General features: G+C 37.7%; 1 protein-coding gene across 1 annotated transcript in view; it reads left to right on the forward strand.

The window, feature by feature from the left end:
- Positions 1-5,243: 5,243 nt before the first annotated feature.
- RASA2 (RAS p21 protein activator 2) overlaps positions 5,244-23,199 on the forward strand; it is a 39,770-nt gene continuing 21,814 nt past the window's right edge. Inside the window, exons 1-4 of the mRNA XM_033516674.1 lie at positions 5,244-5,349; positions 10,541-10,644; positions 11,688-11,782; positions 16,217-16,293. Of these exons, the coding sequence (XP_033372565.1) occupies positions 5,273-5,349; positions 10,541-10,644; positions 11,688-11,782; positions 16,217-16,293 (353 nt within the window). The 5' untranslated portion in view covers positions 5,244-5,272. The remainder of the gene's footprint in view (positions 5,350-10,540; positions 10,645-11,687; positions 11,783-16,216; positions 16,294-23,199) is intronic.

The following is a 23,199-nucleotide window of genomic DNA, read 5'->3' on the forward strand; positions in this document are numbered from 1 at the left end:
GAGGGCGCGGAGGGGCCGCGGCGGTCACGGGCCGGGTACGGGTCGGGCCGCGCTGAGGCGGCCCCGCGGAGGGGCTTTGTGGTGGAGCGACGACACGTGCGGGGCTGGGCCGGGGTCTGCGCGCCCCGGGGCGGGAGGGAGGCGGGGTGGGTGAGCGGATGGATGGATGGACGGACGGACCCGGCGGCGCCGCGGGAGGCCCGGAGTGGCAGGGAAGCATCCGTGGCTCCGAGGGATCCCCGGAGTCAGCGGGCGAGCAGAAATGCCCCCTTCCGCCCGGACCTCGGGCATTAGAGTCTGTTTGTCAGGCTGAAGTTGCGAAATTAGCGATGTGCAGGAAGTTGGTGGTGAAGGGCTGTTCTGGAAGCGGTCACCAGTACTCCCGTGCTTCTGTGCAGCGTGTGTGCGAGCGGGAGGAGGCGGAGAGAGAGGCCGCTGGCCTTATTTTGGTGGCTGGGAAATGCTGACTGCCAATACCGATAGCCTCGGTAACGTGGGAAGCCGGCGGATGGGCTGGGAGGAGGGCTCGGGGAGGCGCACAGATAGTGCGGTGCGGCTGGGGAGCACTTCAAAAGCGAGTGGGAGAAACAGGATGTGCGGCGGCTTCCTGAGGGGTATCGGAGTACATTCATAACGCTCGGACGCGGCCCGGTTGTTTCCTTTCTCACGCAGCCGATCGACTTTTTTGAGAATGAAGCGAAACAAGTTGAATCGGGCATGGCGCTGGGGTTGAGAACCGGTTGTGAAAACATGTCGAAGGATTAGGTTTGGTGAAGGAGTGGAGTCGTGTTTACTTAAATATCGTCATGCAGCCTAGATGTATTTACCGTGTCTTCAGTAAATAGAAGACTGGCTCATGAAAGCAGGAGATGGCCTGGAGTGGAGCTGGAGGTGCTCTCATTCTGAGGTGTGAGCAGTAAGACGTGGTTGGGTAAGCAAGGCTGAACACACACTGGGATTTGCTGCTGTTAGCAGTTAGCACAGAAATAAAACAGGCCAGCTAGCCTTTAAAAAAGCATAAACATAGTGTTAGTTTTGGGGTTAAAGCATGAATTCACAGAATCATAGGATTATGAAATGGTTTGGTTTGGAAGGGACCTTAAATATTTTCTCATTCTTATGCTGGTGCCAAGGACCACCTTCTGGTATACCATCTCAGAGCTCCATCCAGCCTGGCCTTGAACACTTCCAAGGATGGGGCATCCACAGCTTGTCTGTGCCAGCGCCTCACCACCCTCAGAGTAAAGCATTTGTTCCATATAATTAACCTAAATTTCCACTCTTTCAATTTGTTCCCATTACTCCTCATCCTGTCACTGGAGTTCCTGATGAAAAGTCCCTCTCTGACTTACCCCATGAGATATTAGAAGGTTGCTGTGAGGTCCTCACACAACCTTCTCCAGGCTGAGCAGCCCCACCTTTCTTAATCTGTCTTCAGTAATCTCTAGCAACCAATGTTTTATGTATTCCCTAGGAAGCAGGTCATAGTACTCCCTAGGAAGAAGGACTATGACCTGCTTCCTAGGAATATATAAGAAGTTGGTTGCTAAAGATTATTGAAGCTGGCTTATTTTTTGATACTATTCTGCTTCCTGTCTTTTATCATAAGGTTTGGTCAGCACTGGACTAGACAACATTCAATGAGTTTTACATTTTGGGGTACTTGAACCTGATGAAAGTTTTCCACTAAGCGTTAAAAAACAGAGCAAAATGTCTTGAGACTTATGTTGAAACCATATTTCAGCATAATAGTTGAATAGTTTTACTATTGCATTATATTAGAAATACTAAAATTAGAAATTATATCTATTAAATTATTAAAATTATCAATTTTACTATTATAAAACAATAGTTTTATTGTCCCATTTATGTGTTATAGATTGAGCCTGTGGTTGTACCGTAACTTTGAATGGTAAGTTAGCTGACAAAAGAGTTGGTAAACAGAGGACTACTTCTACAAGACCCTTCTTCCTGGAGAATATATGAAAAGTTCATTGCTAAAGATGAACCTATAAGAGCCCATTTGAAAAATGTGTGGAAGTAACAGTTGCAATAAAAGACATGTCTTGAAACAGTGTGAAAATCACTTTGTAAGCATACTTATTTCTTCTAAGAAAACAAAAACTGTTCCAAAACTCAATGAGTTAAATACACTGTGGAAGCTTTGGCACCCTCTGATGCCTAAATGCTCTTTTGGCTTCTTTGCACTGCAAATACTGCGTTATTTTCACTTCTTGCTAGTATTTTAATACTGTGTTTTGTAGGGGAAACCCTCTGAATGAACAATAATAAACAAATGTAATAATGTAATCCTCTTTGATCTGGAGGGATTAGCAATAATAGACCTCACTTTGGAAGGCTGATGTTCATAGTCTGAAGGAATTCCTTATAGCATGTTTCTTACAAGGAGAATACATTTTGGTGCCTGAGCTTTGCTGGCAGTTAAAACTTGACACTGACTCATTTTATGTGTGTTGCATGAGAGAGCATGGTAGTTTTAATGAGGTAATGTCAGTTCTGTGTAATTCTGCATGTATAGAAAACGCCATCTGCAGAGAGTTGTTATTTATACTGTGTTTTGCAATGCAGAAATCAGTGGCAAAATCTAAATTTAGTGATGTTATACAAATCATTACACCAGATTTAGAATTGAGACACATTCTTAAAGGTGGCTTAAGCAGCCATGGCGTACCTAGCAGTGAAGAGCCTGAGACATGTTTTCAGTCCCTGGTACACTGTGGACTGTCAATGTTTGCAGACAGTCTTCTACCTCTGGTTTTCAAGTGAGGTAAGATGAACTGGTCTTGCCTGTTTAAGACCCTGTAATATTTTTGGAAAAGGTAGTACTACTCTTAAGCAGGTTTTCACCAAAAATCCATTCAGATTGTCTTTCCATTTTGACAGTGCTTTTGTATTGATGGCTCTATTTTGTATGCCATAGTAATGACAAAAATGCTTTACAAAGGTATGAGGTATGTGGTGTCAGGTTGCTTTAGGCATATCTGGTAGTGCAGTGTTTCAGGCTGTGGCTTCTGTTTTCATTTTATGTTGTACAGAAGTACAGTAAGTGATTTTAGTTGCCTGATTTTTTGAGGGTTTACTGAAACCTGCATTAGTGAAGCACTTGGAAAAATGTCCCAGTTGTCTCCTAGAGTTCATTTGACAAAATTCAGGATGCATTCTTCTTCAAACTTGGACTGTGTTTTTGAAAGTGCATTATTATCTTGGATTATGCTGCACTCCTGGTGTGGAATTTATTGTTGCTATATAATATGTTTAGTCCTTCGAAGCAAATACTTCACAGTTTGTGTGCATAAATGTCTTCTGGCAGGGACCCAGAACAAAGAAATTTAGAAGATGGATAATAATTGCACACTTTAACTCAACGGAGGATATTATATATATGTACTGAAAATGTAAACATTCAAGCAGATATCTGATGCTGTTAATATTTGATTTTAATGCAACCATTATAGCTTTAGGTTTCTCAGAAAAAGAAAAATGTAGTGTAATTGAAGACTTAAGCTTTTTTTTTGCTTTTTTTTTTTTTAATAAGGAAATAAGCTTCTGTTCACGTCTCTCAATCTGTCAACATAAAGTCTGGTGCTTAAAAATAATGCGTGTACTTCCTCCTCTCCTGCATCAAAGCTGGTAAAAAGCTTGTTGATGCTTCTGAGAGCACAGGTTTTAGCTGTGGAAGTTCCTTAAGTATCTGTTCATGCTTTGCATCAGTGTACATATCCCTGACCTGGAAAATGTCATGATTGAAGTTCAGTCTGTGTTCCTGTTAAACTGTCACATTCTCTGCTCACAGACAGTCGGGGAAGACTTTCCTGTGCTGGGCATTACTTACTTACCTTCCAAGGCTGTAATAGGTTAACCTAAATTAACCATCTAACACAAAAAAGAGAGAAAAGACAGAACTTTGATTTTTACATCTTACCAGCATAGAGAATAAAGCTTGCTCACTGTGCTTCTTATCTGCGTTTTTAAAAAATAAACATGTATGACATTTCAAATGCAGTTTCAAACGATGCTTTCTGAAAGGTCTTATGCTGTTCAAACATAAAGGTAATTAAAACCCAATACTTGGATGTACTTTTAATCCTATTTTTAATATCTTACATAAATAGATAATGTTTAGATAAAGCTGATTCCACATGTCATCAGGGAGAGGTATTTCCAGCAGCAGGCAAGGATGGACACTACTGTGAGAGGTCCTGGCTAAGACCTAATGCAATTCTTGTTGCATGTGGTATGGAAAACCAAGTGGAACAGGGACAGATCACCTGCTCGGTTTAGGACCCTTTCATGGGAAAGAGTACCAGAAAGGATTGTAATTTATTTTAACAAAATAAAAGGCAGAAAGGGGTCTGTTTGGTCTCTTCAGACGTTCAAAGTGGGAGGAGACATTTGGGCAGAAAGTCACTGTTTAATCTAGAGAACATGTTGCTGTAAATTAATGTAGATATCTGTAGCATTTGGATTTTGGAAGAGCTTTCCAGCTTCAACTAGTTTTAGCTATGATTGCTTAGAGAGAACCATTTCCTAAGAGATCTGTCTTATGTCCAGTGTGTAATTGTAGTGGCCTAGATTCAATACCCAGCAAATCTTTGTATTCTTGTGCTGACAATTTCTCTTTCTTACTGGAAACTTCCTTTTCTTTTCCATGTTGCATTGTATTAGGAGGTGATTATTTCCCCCTTCTACTAGTTAGGAAAAAATGAACAGTACTCATGAGGGATATATTTTCAAAGGCTCAGTCAACTCAAAATCTGCCATTCATTGTGGAAAATTAAATAAAGATTTGATGGGCAAGTTCTTATTAATCAGCTTCCTTTAGCCAAAGTATTTGCAGAGAAAATACCAAGAGAACAATAGCTCAGGCAGATTATGTCTTGATGTTATGACCTAATGCCATATGACCTCAGGCTGTGAGTGTCTCGGATTTAGCAAGTTGTGCAGGGTCAAGCCAGAGATGAGACCTTTCAAGGGAAAGTGCAGGTGCTGCAGGAAGTGGTGTTCATGAGTCAGTGTGTGTCTCTTCCTGTCAACTCTCATTCCATATGAAGCTGGATATAGCAACTTCTCTGCCCTCTTGAATCTTACAAACTGAAAATGAATAGAAAAATGCATGCTGAATGGAAAAGTAACTTTTTTGAACACACTAAAACTGTAACATTATTGTACATAATATTTTGTGTTTCCCTGCAATATTTACAGTATTTTTTTTTAATTTACAGATGATGCCAAACACTTAGTACCCAACAAAATGAGAGACTTTTTCTGTACCATAAACTTGGACCAAGAAGAAGTTTTTCGTACACAGGTAGTTGAAAAATCTTTAAGGTAAGCTCAGTTTTTAAATTGATATAAGCAAGACTGCCCAATACCAGTGTATGTGGCTTTTCTGTACTACTTTAAAATGAGAACTGACTTGTGACAGCTGCTCGGAGATGTTCCAGCAATGTGTAAATCATGAGAATGTTGCCAGGAGTCAAAATTGAGTCTTGTGAGCTTTTAAATGAGGTATGCTAGAATATATCACTATTACCCTATTCTGTTAGAATAGAGTTCTTGCTAGATTGTTTTCTGGGGAAAGAAATCCACTTGATACTTGCTTCCCATGTAGTTTCCTATTTCTGACAAGCAGTTGAACTGTATTGGTGGAATTCTGCTCTTACTGTGTATCTGGTAAAACCTGTTTCTAGAATGAAGGAACTGGAGCTTTGCCATGTATGAGAGTTTTCTGTGCTGTGGAGTGTCTCCTGAACAGACCTTATTCTCTCCTGTAATTCTTGTTCTGGGAACTGTAGCAAGACCCACACAATGCCTTGCTTTGCTTCCCTGGGCACCATTTGCTGTAGATTCTGCTACTGTCTTAGAGCCTTAAAAGGAATCAAACAAAAAGTCAGGATGGTGCAGCTGCAGTAGCGTAGGTGCTTGCATGTCTCAAAACTCTGAAGTTCACAGAGGACCCAAAAAAGCATCACTTCAGCTTCATTGTTCAGCATATCTGAGTGACAGTTTCAGTTATGTGGAGGTGACATTAAACCTTCCTTTTAAAACCCAGACAGTCTGTTCAAACTCTTGAAAGTTTTCTTAATTCCTTTTTCCAGTGGTTAGTATTTCCAGTGTTAGTATCTGTTCTTTGAGCTCGCTTTCCAGATGTTTACAGTATAGGAACAGCTCTGATGGCAAACTTAAATAGGAAATTTAATTTTTTCAGAACATCACTTCAGGCCCTCCTTATGCTTCTGCATGAAAAGCAAATGCCACATATGTACAATCAGGAACAAATATTTTGCTTATATTCCTATTCTGTTACTGCTGTAGTCAGATCCATAAAATTTTCAGAATTTACCAGGCTGCAATTGAGATTGATTGATTACCAAAACAAAATCAACTGAGTAGTACTTCAGAGAAAAATGTTAGAGAAACTGTATTGATAAAGCAGAAACTTAACATTTCCCCTTCAAACAGACAATAGTTTGATGAGCAAAAAACCCCAACCCAACATATCTCTGAAAGACTTTGCTCTCTGATTTTGATGTTCATAATGGAAACCCTAGAAGTTACTACTATGGTTAGGAACAAGACCTGTTACACATGATGTGTATACAGACATTTTACTTATGTTCTATTTTAAAATTATTAAATTTATGTGCTTTCATCACCTGATAAAAGAAGTATTAGTTGTGTAATAAACTGTTTGATAAAGTAAAACACCTTAGCTCCATTAAAAAAAATTAAAAAGTATTGAAGTTTTAACGAAAATGCAATTAAAATTAAATTAATACTCTATTGAGGAAATTAAGTGAAAAATCTCACTATAACAAAACAGTTGGGGAGAGAGAAGTCTCAAATAACATGCCTCAAATAGAGAAATTTTCAGGAGATATGAAATTAATATTTGTAAGATAACAGCATTGTATTAGAAGTTAGAACCTGGTGTTTTAGAATTGCTCTTTACCTTTCTGTCTCCACTGACTTCATAGGTGACTTCTTCATCCTCTGAATTAGGGGAAAGTTCCATACAAACCAGTGGAATGTAATAAAATAACTCATCCTCTATTAGCAGTGACCTGAGTTGGGTGCTTACACTGGACTGCTACTGTGTATGCAGTTATGAAGGTTGACTCACAATACAGAAACTTCATTAAAACATCTTGTTTCTTATTGCTTTGTTAAACTAGAAACTGTACTAACCTAGAGATATTGGGACAGGAGATGAAGGCTCCAATTAACCTGAAAACTTTATAAATTGCTTTTTAGTAAGGTGTAGTACAGTATAATTTTAGTCATAGATGCAGCTTTGAATTTCATCATTTTATTTCATATTGTTTGCTTGATTTTTCTTACACACAGTCTATTTTTTTCACTGTACTATGGGTTGCAAATTTATACAAGTCGTAATCTAAATTTTAGTCTTGGGAATATCAGCTAATTAAATGTCTGTGGAAGTAATTATCACTAGAATTAAAATTAGTTTTGAGTACAGTGATTGAAAAGTACTAAGAAGTGGGTTTTTTAAATGTGCAAATTGGTTTGGCCTTCCACCAGAACTAAAAGAGTTGTTGGAGTGCAGATGTAGAACAAATGACTTTCCAAAGTTAAAAAAAAAATTAATTAATACAGAAGTGAAAGACAGATATTTTGGCTAATGACGCAAGAAATATTTCCTGACGTGGTGTGGGATTTCTGTGGGTTCTGAAGAAAAAAATTTTTTCCCCTTGGAAAGTTGAAAGGATATCTGTGAGCCTTCTCAGATGTCTGTGGTCAAATATGAGGAATGGGCAGGGGGGTGGAAGGGGAATTGTGGTATGTGTGTATCCTCTTTTTAATTTTAACTAAATTCAGGTTCTTTTTTTCCCAACTGAACTTTGTGGTAGTGCAAGGTTATAGCAGAAATTAATTCCCTTGTTGATGTAACCATTGCTTTTACTAAATGACAGACTGGGGCATTGGTCAGTGTCCTCACAGAACTGCCAGGTTAGTGTACCAAGGAAGGGAAGAGGAATGTGTTACAAGTGAAATTTAATCTTCTGTACTACTGTAATCCAGTTCTTCCTGTATGGTAGTCTGGTTGTCCTCTGAATTAGTGCTATCTTCTAATTTTGTATCCGTCACACTCTTTAAAGTTCTTGCATCAAAGTCACAAATGAAAGTACTAAACTGACTGAATCCCTGAGGAACGGGATGAGTGAGTTCCCCACTTTAATTATTCCTCATTGGTGTAAACTGTTGTACCCCATCAGTCTACTATTCTGTATGTACCTAAGGATTTCTTTATTAATACACTATATTCTTTACCTTGAATTTTCTCTCTGTGCCTCATACTTAGCTGATGAATCATCAACTGATAACTGCTGTTAATTTAGGTAAAGAAAAATGTATCAACATGAGTAAAACTATGTATTACCTTCTATTTGTGCTCATATTACTTTCTTGCCAAATCTGAGACATAGTGTAGTGTTGAAGTCAAAATAACAATAAAGAATGTTAGTGACTATTCATCATTTGGGGGCCAGGGGATATGTGTAGTTGCAAAGTTTGCTCTCATAGGTGGAAGATAAAGGTACTAAATAGATTACTGGAAGTCTCTGTAGTCTTCATCCCAGCCTAATTACAGTTTGGTGCACAGGGTCCCATAGATCCATCCAGAATAGGGACTTAAACCGTTGGCACTTGTTGGCGTGCACTGGAGTCGGCTGTTCCCTTAAGATGTCTGTCTGAAGCTGAACTAGAGCAGTTACCCCTGACACCAGTGCCAGCTCATTATCCCACTGTTCACTCCTTCTGCTGTAGTATCTCTCTGTTTGTACTGCAGCAACTTGATTTGTATAGCTGTGAGGGAAAGGAAATCATGGACTTGACCTAAGTTTAAAATCAGCCTTTGTTTCATCCTCGGTTTTGGTCTGAGTTATTGTGTCAGTACAATTAAAATGAACTGTGATGGTAATAAGGAAGTTGAGGCTGTTTAGGGCTGTGCTGCTGCTAAAGGTAATGCTTGTGAGTTTGTACCTTCAGTCATGGTGCTGACAGGAAGAACCCAGCCCTTGTAATCAAAGCAGAATTTGTTGGCTTTGAAATAATAAAAAAAGACAGCTGAATTTTTCAACTGAGAATTCTTAAATTATTTCTCAGCGTAGTGCAAAGGCTAATACTCATTTTTCTGCTTTGAAGCCTGTGGTAAAAGGTCTGTGTTTTAACAAAATGGCATTTTCACTTGTGGAATTCCTTATAATGGATTCCTGCCCTTAAAGTTCTTGTTTCTAAGGATCTGTTCTAGATATTTGAAATACTAGATTTTTGAACTGTGTTCTTTATCACTTTTTAAGTTAGTTATTCTTTTTAGTTTGTTTAATGAGCCATTGTCCTTAAGCACGAGGTAGTGCTTTCTTTTTCCGTGATGATTTTGGAGGGATGAGAGTAGGGATGGTGACCTGTTCTTCCTGGGGTAGGTAATAATATGAACTGCTTGTTCCAAACACAAGCAGATTTGTCTTATTTGTTTAAGAAAGTATAGTAGCAGTGGTGTCAGAATGATCCTTTGCTGGGAAACAAAAAAACTCCAGCATTTGTTTCAGGGTTTGGTATAACTGTTGTCACATACTTTTCTGCATAGAAGTTGTTTCATGAGCATGAGGATCTTTCCCCAGTGATATTAATACATTGTAACTCAAGCTATTGTGAGAAGCAGTTGTTCTAAAATAGCAGGTTTTTCTGTGGGTCTGCTTCACTTTTAGAATTCATTACTTGCAGTAACACAAACAACATTGATTTGTTCAGTTTTGCAATACAGTTTTCTGACTACTGGGTCTGATTACATCAATAAATACTCCTTAAGTTTAATGAGAGTATCAATTCTGGGAGTGAAGATACTAACACATTTTATGAAGTATGTGTAACACAGAGGAACCCAGAGTCTTTTTCTGTAGAGGGCTGTGCAGATGGCATTTAAATAGGGTGAACTGTAAACATAATATTGGACTTCTTTCGATGGAGAAATGTGATTGTTATGGTGTGAGAGAGATTGCGTGTATTTGAGATGAACATTTCTCTTTTTCACTGCTCTGTCTTAAAGTTTCTAGTGATAATGACTTCTTACAGGTCTGAATCTTAGAGCAGCAGTTTTGACATAAAGTTAGAGCTAAACAAATGCCAGTTAGTTAAGTAATCAATAAGTTGTGTTTAAATGTAGTTAAATGTAGTTTAATCATGTAGTAAATAAGAAAATGAAATAAAACTTGTGCACGTCTCAGGAAGTCTAGAGAACCAGCTAGAATAATCTCAAGACAGAAAAATAGAATTGCAGAGAGACACCACTCTCTGTGTGCTCTGATTCTTACCTTTGATTAAGCAAACAGAAAGCATTGCTATGTTATTTTGTGTTCTTTTATTGAAATGGTTTGGGGCACCTTTGATGAGAGCTCAGGGTACTGCTAAGGGCCACAGGCTGGCACAGCAGAAAAATGCAGCTTTCTATATAAATTACATAAAGTGTTTCTCTATTTTAACTTCAAATCTTTCTTTCCAGTCCTTATTTTGGAGAGGAGTTTTACTTTGAGATTCCAAGAACATTCCAGTGGTTGTCCTTTTACATTTATGATAAAAGTGTTTTACAAAAGGACCTGCGTATAGGTAAGTGTCTATGAGGTGCTGCCTGCATCTTGCAGAACACTTGGTTGTTTTCAGTAGCATTATCTGTATTCACAATTCACATTATTCATCATAATTCACAATTATTGGTGAAGCATATTTCAAAACTTTGTATAGTGCACTTGAATGCTTCTTTAAAGTTGGAAAAGAAGGATTTTATTTCCTTGCTTCATTCTATTATACTAAAATAAGTTTGTTTCTTAGGCTCAGTAGGGCATTCATATTCCTAGAACAGGAAGACATTTTATAGTCTTATTGTGGTCTGAATACATTTTCAAAAATTCTCTTCATTTCTTCTCCACTTTTTCTTCATTGGAATATTTGAATAATTTTCCATACTTATAGATGTTTAAAGAATAAATTTTTTAATAATTCCACAGTAATTACAATTGTAGAATTTTTCTTAAAACCATATACAGAGAATTTTTTTTCCTATCAGTGCAACCTGTAACTTAGTGACTTGTGTAGCTTAGGTGAAGAATCCCGGGAGGTGGATTTCTAATTCTCTTTCCACTGCATAATGACTTTATTGCAGCTGCATTTTGGATACAGTTGCTACAAAGCTCTAATAGTCTGCTGTGGAGAAGCCTTTGCTTTTCTTGAATTGAGGAAGGAAATAATTTGCACCAGGATGTCAGATAATTTGATGTAATAACAGCTTTCCAAATAGCAATCAGAAGAGTAAAAGGCATCTACTTCAGTTTCCTGTTTAAACATTCTTGAACACCGTTTTTGTTCTCGCAAATCTGTTATTTCCAGCCTTAAGTGTGTTCTATATTTTACCTTCTTACTCGTGATATCCAGAATAACAAATAATAATTGATGCAATTAGGCTTTTTATAAACTATTTTCTGCTTTACTTACCCATAACATTCCTTGTTTTATGTTCTTCATATAGAATCATTAACTTAAAGGAAAACTTAAAAGAGAGTTTACAAAAAATCAAATTTCAAACAAATTAAATGTTTGTTCTGTTCAGATGAAGGTAATATTTATGCTTCTCTTCCTCTGCCACCCTCCCCCAGGAAAGGTATCAATCAAAAAAGAAGATTTATGCAACTACACAGGAAAAGAGAACTGGTTTATGCTTCAACCTGTTGATTCTAATTCAGAGGTTCAGGTAACTATTAAATTGCACGTTTACATTTTGAAAGTTAAATACAGGTAAAGACATGTGATGGTAGAAGATTACATTGAGCTGTAGGAGATAGGGCTTAGCATCTGTATTTCTTGTGAGACACTTGTGTCTGCAGTTTGGTTACAGAATAATACACGCTACACCTAAGCTGGTATTATTCCTCATGGTACTTAAAACTGGCAGAAGACATGAAGCAACTGTTGGGAAATGTCTTAACAGTATTTTGATATCAGAAATACTTGTAAGAGGAGTCATGTACTTGAGGCACATGAATGGATCCTAAAACTCTTGAATGTGTTTTTTTTAGTCATTTTTGGTGTTAACTGAAATAATGGCTGATTCTGTGACATTGAAATGGTTAGTCTCCAAAACCTGGAGGTACTTGTGCTGTGCTCATTTATATTACCTGAAACAGTTTCTGCATTCAATATCAAACAACTTGCCCTGCACAGCTTTATTTCAGCCTGTGGTTCCAGTTCTTCAAACAGGATTGTTTTAGGAACAGGTAAAAGTGAGATGGCTCTAGAAGTTGTAGCAATTCTTTCTTTGTTTCAAGAGCAAAACAGAATTCTTGAGAATCTCTTAGCCTTCTTGCTGTGATAAGCTATTAGATTTCAATGCTGTTTTTTCCAGATTTGCCTGAGGGCAAAAGTCTTAAGCTTGACAGTGTTTGTATTTTTTAGTAACCTGAAAGTTGCTTTGTGCAGGGAGAAGCATGGCTACTTTTACAAGATCTGAATGTGTGCAGAATTCTCATATTATTTCCACAGATGATTCATTTGTGATCCATAAGTTTAGCCTGCAGCTCTTGGGTATAGAAGGGCATGTCGTTGCTTTTCATGAAGACAGATTTTCAAAAGGTCTGAATACCAACTTCCTCTTCTCTGAAAATCAGTCCTCTTTCAGTTATGATAGAATGGAATAGAATGGTTCATTTGAAAGGGATATAGAGATCTAGTCCAGCTACACATTGTCTTCTTTGAATTGTTTCATGTAATCAGTCTGAAAATTCTAGAAACCATTTTCCAAATGAAAACTGAAGGGCAGTTTCCACTTCGACTTAAACATTGTCATGCTTGCTATGTTTTTTCTGTCATGAAAACATATTGAGAAAGGCATTACTTTTTGTCATAGTACTACATGAGAATGTGAAAATTCAACTAGAATATTTCATTAATAGAATTAATAGAAGCTCTTCCTTTCCTATGAGTGTGCTGTGCAAAGCACTGTCCTGCATGACACTTGCATAGAGATGATCTTTTCTGTTCTGTATGCTTCTCATATTTATCTTTTCTTGAGTCAGGGCATGTGGGTAGGTTTCTCCTGTCCTGCTTTATTTTTCCATAAAAGTCTTCAGAGCATAGCTGAGATAAATTCCAATCTGCCACATTTGGCTGAAATCTTGTTGGTTTGGATGGGCTATACATTACATATTCTGAGATGTCCAAGATTGTTGGCTGAACATGGCTGAAAGTAGCAGACTTTTATATTGTAGATGTGCAGAAAAAGTGCATGAAATATTTATAAAGCTAAATCAGTTTGGAGGGGAAAAAAAAAGTTATTCTCCTCATGCCACCATACATGTAGTTGATTTTTTGTTTCTCTGGTTCCCTCCATGAGTATTTTCCAGAATTTACGATGTGTGCAAGGCAATATGATAGCAGAAAAGTATTTTGTGTTCCATGAATATGTGCAGGACACTTTGCAATTGCTTAGTTGCGATTATTTTTGGTGTTTTCCTTAAATCTGCATTTATTTCAAGAAAAATGTTCTTTTTATATACCAGTCATCTATTCTTTACATGTTAACTTTGGTATAATTAGCAGCCTGTATACCAGGAATGTTAGTGGTGGAGACCTTTAGAAAGCAGCTGCTCTGCTCTGTGTTTTGATATTAGCTGGGTTTTGTTCTGGTGCTGTTCACTGTATTATGAGTTCATATGAATCTTGTTTTCTTCAAACTTTTTCCTTTCTCCACTAGTTCTTGAAAAATAAATAGAAATGTGGAAATACTAAGTAAATAAACCAGAATTTGAGAAGTTGGGTGAAACAAGCCACATTTAACTGCAGCTGGAACAAACTTGTTTACATATATTAGCTTTAAAAAAAATTTCTTGTTTTCTAAAATGCAGCATGCTAGTAAATTTTTTAGAATTGCTTGACCCCTTTTTTATTTATAAAATCTTCATTAATCTGGTTTGAAATTGGCTCATTTGATTAAACACACACACCTTTGATCTTTATTACTCATAGCAAGAAACTTTCTATTGAGATTTACACATATATAGCTTTATACCTGTATTTATACATAGGTGGAGTTCTTATAGAGATCTGTAATTGAAAAACACATTGGTAAGATCAAGATCTTTCACACATTGTTACAGTTTTTGAACACTCGCTGTTCTTTTTCTTAAAATTGATAGGATTTGTGTCAATAAAACTTCATCTTCCTATAGTAAGTAACTGAAAATTGATTGTTAATCCATTTGTAAAGATAAAATGGTACCTACCTGCCTTTGAACAACCCTGAGATCTACTGAGGCAAAGTGCATTCACATGAAGTCACTGTTTATTATTTATTGTGTAAGAATGGCTGATTTCCCTATTTTGAAGTAAAAACCTTCTGTACAGCCACATTTAAAACCCACTTGCACATTATGTCTGAAGCTCTGATATAGATCTGCAGATCAGCAACTTTAGGAAACCATCATGCTGCTCCCCACAAACAAAATGACAAAAATGTTCTAAAACTCTCCATGTTAGGGAAATATTTACTTACAGCCATATTATTGTAGTCATCATAGTACTGAGCTGGGAACAAACTACATCCACTGGTAGTTCTCAGGAGCAGAAATGTGCTGTTTTACTCCTACTGTACGCAAAAAGATGATGTTGAGGCCATCTACAGCATCTGTTTTCTAAAACAAATGATAGTCAGCTATTTTAATAAATACTAATAATGCTTGTCTTTTCATTTGTCATTCAAAAACCTAGCCTTGTAAGGCTGTTGGCATGCTTCTCAGTATCCTGTTTTTATCCTGTAAATCTTTTTTGGTAATGGAGTTTCTCTGCTTGACAAATACTTTCTTAATGTACCTGTGTTCCTGTCCCTGTAGTAACAGTTTGCAAAACACTTGGCAGGCATCCCAAAGCAGTTAGTTTGGAACTGCCTTGTAAAAGAAGCTTCATTTCTCCTCCCATGTGACGAACAGAGAGGGAAACAGGGCCTTTGCCCCAGGGGATTTACAATAAAAACTTTGCAGTTTTATGTCAAAACATAACTGCTAGAGAAATGTGTGCAAGGTCATCTAAGGGTTTTACTTCCATTTTAGCAGAAAGGCAAAGCTGTAGTTCAGATTATGACTTGCTTCCTTTGCTGCTCTTGCAAATCACCTTCCAGAACCCTTCCCTTAATTTTGATTGTGAACAGACCAGTATCATCTGATGTTCCATTTAGCAAATAGACAAAGTCTGAGAATACTAAGGAGAGCATTGTTAAAGAAAAGACTGCGTCAGTGTGTGCTTATCTCAGGTATGAAAGCCAGCACAAAGAGCCAGGCACTGAAAGGAGTAGCAGGTATTGTTCAGGCAATAGCTGTTTGGAGCAAGATTCAAGTACTAAATATTGGTCATCCAAACAAAGTTGCATATCATGGTTTAGTTATGGAGCCTTTTATTGAGAGGGTGCAGCCCTTGCTGCTTTCTGAAGTTAATCCATGCTGCACCATAATTTATGGATTCTTTTTCTTAAATACATCCTGCTATATCAGAAAAAGAAAATGAGGAAGCTGGGTTTAGCAATTATTGCTACCTTTTCCTCTCTTTTGGTTATGTTGACTGTTCCTTGAGTACATCAGCAGTCTTCATGAGATAGTTGAAAACTGCCCTGGGATTCACAGTACATTTGTAAATTATCTTCAGTCTGATGTGATGGACAGGATTTCACAGTGGATATTAAATGCTGCTGGTTATGGCTATTGCATGCTATTCTACTTTTCTAGGTGTACCTACCTGCCTTCAGAGTCCAAGGTCATTTAGAACTTTTTGCTGAAGTGGTCAGAAATTAATGTCTATGCAAGGGTTCATGCCATGCTTGGGACAAAGCAGCTGAGACTTACTCTTGGTAATTGCGCATGCTGGAAGAAATACTTGTGTGTGTTAAATCTGTGAGCCTTGACTGATTCTTGTGCTGTCTGCAGATGAGATAGTGCTTCTCTATAGCATTGTCTCAAAGTTCAAGTGCATCCATCATGCTCTACTTGCAGGATTTGTGCTTTAGATGAGGTATTTTCTTCAAGTGGTTATATTGGAATTACTTTAAATAACTCTAACTATAAACTCTATTATTGTTCTAATTCCTACTTCTAAAACAAATACTTTTAAAATTATTTGTGTTTCTCTCCTGTTTTTTTTTCAGGGAAAAGTTCACCTTGAATTAAAACTGAATGAACTGATAACAGACAATGGATCTGTGTGCCAGCAACTAGTAGTACAGTAAGGAAATATATTAATCCTTTAACCTTTGGTTGTTTGTTAGAATGCTATGGGATTTGTCTTTCCTGATACTGGATGTCTGCACATCTTGGTACCAACAACATTTTTCTTTCTATGTGACTTTCTGTGGAATCTGCCTTACGAGGAGATGAGTATATGTCTGGGGAACTCCAGTAGAAGTTTTTCACAGCTGTTCATCTCTGCTGCCAAATCCATCCCTTTTATTGGGACGACCAGGATTAGTGTCTTGTAATTCCAGCTGAATTTGGTCTGGTGAGAAAGCTAGGAGTGTGCAGTGCAGCTGACAGCTAGAACTTGCAGTATTGCTGTTACTGACCAAATTACTGCTGCTGATAGTATTTTTGGGGGTTGGTATGGTAAAATGTATTGCTAGTTTTGCTTTAGAATTATTTTCTTCTGGTTAACCATGGTAAGAAATTCTTACAGAAGAATGAAGTACGGGAGTTGTGGTTCTGGAGCAGCATGTTTGCCACATTTCATTAAAACAACTGAGCAACAACTTAAGGAGCTTTCACTACCAAACTTAGTTTTGGCTCTGAAGTGCAAAACTGCTACAGCATGTCAAAGAGCATCATAGAAACATTAAATTTTCAGTGTATTTGCTAATGTAATTTTCATTATGAAGTTAAGGTGATGTTCTTGTCTTAGTCAACTCTCTAAACCCAGATGAGTAGTTGAGTTGGAGCAGGACCCAGCAAAACGGTCTGTTCACTGTTCTCTAGCTTGGTATGAAGGTGGAAGCTACTGTGTGATAGAACTAAGCTAGTGAAACTGCTGATGATTTAGTGGCTTAGGCTCATAATTCAGGTAGGATGGAACTTGCTGGACATCAAGGTATCTTTGTTATTTAAAGATAATTTGGAATGTGTCTGCTTTTATAGTGGGGTGGCGGAATGGTGCACTGTGAGTCCCGCTGCTCTTATTTTTGTATCCCACTTGCAGCACAAAGCAGAATGAGAACAGCTTTTTCCCCATGGACTTTTCACCTCAAAGCTGGCTGGAGCTTTATGACATTATGTTTTATTCCCAACTTTCTTAATTTTCAGAAATTTTTTTATTTTTATATGGTCACGCACTTCAAGTTAGTGTTTTGAGTTTTTTATTTTAAAAGCTTGCCTGGATTTTTCGCATGATAAAGAAAAGTTGCATTAGAAAGTTACTGTTGCAAATTGCAGTTTTGAGTAGGAAGTGGTTTACTCACTGTGCCTTGTCTTGGGATCTCTTTATGACGGAGATAATTGATCAAAAGGAAACCAGGCTTCTCTTTTGGCTGCTGCACTCACCCACTCACTGCCATGTGGGAGAGGATTGTGCGTTAAACACTGCAATAATTACATCAGAGCTGTTGTCTGAGGTTATGAAATGCGCTAGAGTTCCTTAAACTAAAAATGTTTAGTAGGATTTTACCACACATGCTGCTGCCCTTGAAATAATTTATTGCATTAGTAATATATTGTACATAAATATGTTTTGGATGTACATGTGAGAAGGTGAAAAGAAATCACTTGCTGAATGTGGTATTACAGAAATGGTCATGAGGGCATTTTTGGGACATGTTTGACCTTAAAGCATGAGGAACTTACAGAAAATACATATGGGAGTATTAAAGAGAAAATTAAACTCCTTAAAACCCTGCTTATTTTGTAAATATCCCATGATAGTTAGAAAGTGATACGCTTCCTGCTGTTTCACTAGTCACCAGGCCCTGAGAAGACACTGAATTAGTAACTCCTTTAACAAAGCTGAAAGATAGAAAGGAGCAGAACCATGATAGAGTAAAAGAGAGACAAGGAGTGGGCACAAACGTATTTGTGTCTCTGACGCTTCTTTATCTGTTCTAAACTGGAAAATAATGGCTAAAGGAAAAAAATTATCTCTGAAAAAATAACTCCTGACATCCAGGTTATGATACTTGCCTTTCAGGAGCAACATTTACTTCATGTTCAAATTAATGGTTTCTCAATGCAATGAGAATTAGATGCATTTAAACCTTCACCAGTTAATTTTTTTCTAGGGTAGGAGAATTTGAGATACTCGTGCTGGTTTCTGTGCATATTTGTCAAATATCTTGTATTTATTCTAGTGCTTTTCCTCAAGGTCGGGATTAATGAGTGAGAGAGACGTTTTTTGTGTTTGGAATTAGTTGTTTATTTTTTCTTCTCTCTATTACATTCTCACAGCCAGTGAGTTTGTCTGTACACTAAGCTAACAGTCTAGAAATGGAGCCCCAGGTATCTTTTTCCAAGGCCTTTTAAGTGTCAACTACCCAATTATAAAATGCCAACTAATTCACTTTTACTTAATAACGCAATAACCAAATGATTGTGTTCCGCACTGCAGACTTTTCCACCCAATCACATAATATTACTAAAACCCATGAAGAAGAAGGTGGAAGAACAAGGCAAGAAAGAAGGTGAAAGAACAAGGCCCGAAAACCTCCATCTTGTTACATGTATATTACTGCATTTTAAAACCTTAAAATCTAAATTGTCCACCAAGTGATGTCACACACTTCTATTCAAACTACACGTTTACGTTCTCAGTTCTATCATTCAACTTTGGAAGCCTTTCCACAGCCTCAGGTCAAATACAGTGTTCTCTTGTGGGTGAAAGCATGAAATTCTCTGTGCCCAGGGTTTCAACAGGTAGTTAAGCTACTAATAGATATTGCGTATTCCCTGAGAGTCCAGAAATTCTACAAAGATGAAAAATAGTAGCTCCAACTTCCATTACACAACACTAAATGTGGTGTTAAGTGTGCACACAGTAGCAAGTAATTGAGAGGCTGTGATTCTGATCATTACCTTGTCACCTTGTGGCTGAACCAAAATCATGACTGGCTAGACAATGGATTCCTGTTTTGGGTCTGTAAACGTGGCTGTAGAACTTTTTCTGCTGGTCTTCTAGATGGGTTTTATGATGAGAATTGATTTAAAAATTCAATTCCAGTCGCTTTTTTTGGCCTAAAGCATAGTTAACTTTCTTTTGGTGAAGGACTGTCTTGGAACTCATGTAGAGCTAAGCCTAATGATTTTACACGTAATTTTTTTATTAACTACAAACTTGCTGTTAAGTTTCACGCAGATACGCTCACAGACCGTGACTTAAAACTGTGTTTTGTCTCTGATAATAATTTCCTCTTCTAATGTGTGAATGAGGAGGGAGAAAAGTGCAAGAGATTACCTGGTGACTCAGTTTGGGTTGTTTTTTTTGAAACCACAATGTGGTGTATAGTAGCACATTTCAAAAATACATGCTTGCAGGTCTTGCTGGGAGTCCCTAAGAACAAGTTTGCATGGCCATTGTTTGCATATTTGCTGCTGCTGAAATAGATGATACATGAACAGTTTCTTGGCAAAGTAGGCAGTTGGGTGGTGGCATCTTCTTTTTCTGGGATTAACAGCCCTTAAGCTCTGAAAGAAGTTTTTGTGTATTTACAGTGTGTATACTTCAAAGTCCAGAAATAGTTTATTACAGCCAGGTTTTGACTTCATTGCACATACTTCTCTAAATGAATTACACACCACGCTCTCTTAAATTGATCTGTCAGTTTCTTACTATCCTGTTTATACTTCTCTGCTTGCATGAAGTTGTTCTAGTGAACACAGCAATTTTTATGAAGTGTACACACAGATCTAAATGGCTGCAGTTAGGAAGTGTCTGTCCTTGGAGAACTTCAGTTGATTTGAATGATGGAGGTAGAGTCAGTCATTGGGGGGGTTTATTGTGGGCTGCATCTTTTTAAGGACTTATTTTCATCTCCTAAGCTGAATACATGCCGGTTATATCTGAAAGCCTCTCATTTCCTGTATGAAACTCCTCTTGCACAACAAACTACTGAGATGAGAATTAACGTAAACTGAAACGTATCTTATGCTGTACTGGAACAGGGCAGTAGTTGGAGAAACTGTTACCTGTTGCTTAGATAGTACATAAGGATATAGTAGTCTAAAATAGAAAATAAAAGGCTTCTAAGTTCCTCTCTACTTCTTCAAACTCCATTTATATTATCTATTTATTTATGGCTTTTGAAGAACAACTGCCTAGCTAGGTAGAGGAAATTATTTGTCAAAGCTGAAATATTTTTATTGTATGTTAGACATGTGTTTATTGTGATTGTCAGAATAGGAGTGTATATTTAGTGTTATTTTATTTTTTGATTGGTAAAAATGTTCAGTGTTCTGTTGGTGTCGATTTTGCTGGGATTTCTTGTTTGTTGTTTTCCTGTTAAAGGAGACTGCAGTTGCAGCACTTTGCCTTAGTCTTTGAGGAAAGGCAGTATTCCTGTGAAATTTGCTGACTGGCAAACTGAGTGAGGTTTTTTTTATTCCATTCATTTCCATACCAACTTTTCCATCTCTGTTAAGTCTACTCTAGTTTGGCCCCTTCAGACATCTTCAGGATTTTTAAACATGTTTACTGGAGGCTGTTTGTTTAGTAGCTTAAAAGTATCAGTAATGATTCTGTGTGGTGTGCTCAGTCCCTGGGGAGGAACAATCCAGCTCAGTAGTGCCAAGTTGATTTAATGGCTTCCTATCCCTAATGGCTGCTTGCGTTTGGAGCTCGGGAGGGCTCCTGCATGACCAGGGTAATTCAGTTTGCCAAACTCACAACTGCCTTGCAACCTAAAAGCTTCCTGTGAGGGTGGTAAACAGAGGCAGCAGTTCAGCTGACTTGGCTGTGCTGTCACATATGTGTCTAAAGCAGACACAGGCAGCACCTGCAGACTGAAGGGATGGGTCTGACTGGCTACCTTGGAGCAAGATATGGAAGGGGTGGAGGTGAGATTTAAAAAAATTTGGAACGAATTTTTGTGCTTGATAGGTGTGGAAGAGAGAGATTGGGGGATATTAGGAGTTGATGGTCAGGGGAGGTGTTGGACCAGGGCAGGCTATCTAAAAGACTAGACAGACCATACTTGCTGGTAAGAGAACTGGGACTTGGGCAGGAGGTGAAAAGGGAATGCTAGAGCAGCCCCACAGGGAGACCAGCTGGAGCATGAAATCAACTTGAAGTGACAGATCCATATGATAAATCCAGAAATTCTAGTTTTGCTGTAAGGCTGTGAAGTTGTCAGTAAAATATTTTTCAACTCACAGGAAATCACAAACAAGTTTTTCTTTTGTTTTTGTATGTTGTGGTCAAGAGAACAGAACAAGCTGTTTGTGTAACCAGAAGTTCTACAGACTCATATCTGTTTGCTAGAGAAATTCAGGAGCTTTAGTGAACATGTCAAAGACTGTAAGAAGAGAAATTGTGGTGTTCTTGTTAAAACAGCTGAATTCTCTTCAGATAAGGTTGACTGATCCATCCGCTATGAATTTCCTATGAGATTCAAATTGCAACTGATTTAGAGGTACACTCAGCACTCACACCCAAAACTGCAGAGCCTGAGGAGCTGCAGAGAGTATTTTATATGCTTCAGGATGCCCACCAGTCTGAGGGAATCAGATCCGATACCAAATGACTGGAAAGTCTAGACAGTTTAATTTTGTTACCACTCTTCTGTGCCACTTGTGTGTTGGAGGAGGAATCAATTAATGCCTAGGAAACAACTAGATGTTTCAAGAACCCATTTAAATGGTGGGTTTGAAATCACTGTAGTGTTCATTGTGATTCAAAAATTATTGAAATGCTGAAGGCCACGTGCTTGATAACGGGAAGAAAAATAACAAATGATTGTGCAGTGGTTCAGCACTAAATGTTCCCTGCACTGGCTGAGACAAAGGGACTTTTGCGGGGGGTAAAATACCATCTGGTTTATAACTGTGCATACTCCAAAGAGGGTGGAGTTTTGAGGCAGCACAGGAGTGTTAGTGTCTGTTGTTTCCACACTTGTGTTTGAATTTGCAGCTCCTATTGTTCTTTTGACACAATTTTTCTACAGTACATAAAGCATTTATTTAAAAAATGTGTGCAGCTACATAACTTTAACTTGATCTGCAGAGCTTATTCCACATTATGATATTAGAACATATACTTAATTGTTCATATGAGTTTAGAGAAGTCTCTTTTCTCCTTAAGTTGCCAAGGTTTTGGATTTTATTCAAACTAGCAAATTACGACAGCTGAAACTTTCTTGCATTAATCTAGTTAAATTCCTTCAATACAGCTAAAAATACATTATTTTAAAGAGAACAGATCTCATTTGTGTTTTGTTTATGAAATTTTGTAATCTGTTGAATGTTTCTGGCGTTAACCTACATTGTGTATGGTCTTTTTTTGCTAGAAAGTCTGGTTTCTGCTATGAATTTACGAACTCTTGTGCTTTACTTTTTTGTTCCAGCTGTTTTTAGTTAATGCTCATATGTGGCCAGCATCTGAAGTTTAGGCAGCTTGCTGACCCAGCTCTGTGTTGCTGCTGTGGTGATTGAAAGATTGCAAGACTTTAGAAAAGATCCAGAAAAGTTTCTCTGTCTCAATGGGCATTTCTCTGTCTCCATGAGTTGCCAACCATCCTATCCCTTTTTCATCAGTGCCTGTGTGCCTGTTAAACACCAGTTTGCCACTTACTGTATGAATTACAGAAGAAAGCAGTATTTTTAAAAGGGCCATTTAACCCTGAGCATGGACTATTGTGAAAAAGTTTATTTGAAAATAAACTTTAAGCATTATTTCAAAGGTAGAGCTAGAACACTATATACTATAATAGATTTGGATAATTAAATATTTTCAGATTGACTTTGCATTTCTCAGTGTAACTCAGCATGTAATTTATCCAAAATGAAATATTTCAATCCATTTCAATGCCTTCCAGCTATAGTTGCTGCCATTGGTTAAGGCCAGATTGCTTTTTATGGGCCTTGAGAAATCAAATTTAAAAGTTAATGAAATCTGCAATTTCTTCTAATACATAGCAGTTCATTTTACTTAGGATTTTGTCAT

The sequence above is a fragment of the Parus major genome, chromosome 9 (assembly GCF_001522545.3).
Source record: "Parus major isolate Abel chromosome 9, Parus_major1.1, whole genome shotgun sequence".
Lineage (NCBI taxonomy): Eukaryota > Metazoa > Chordata > Aves > Passeriformes > Paridae > Parus > Parus major.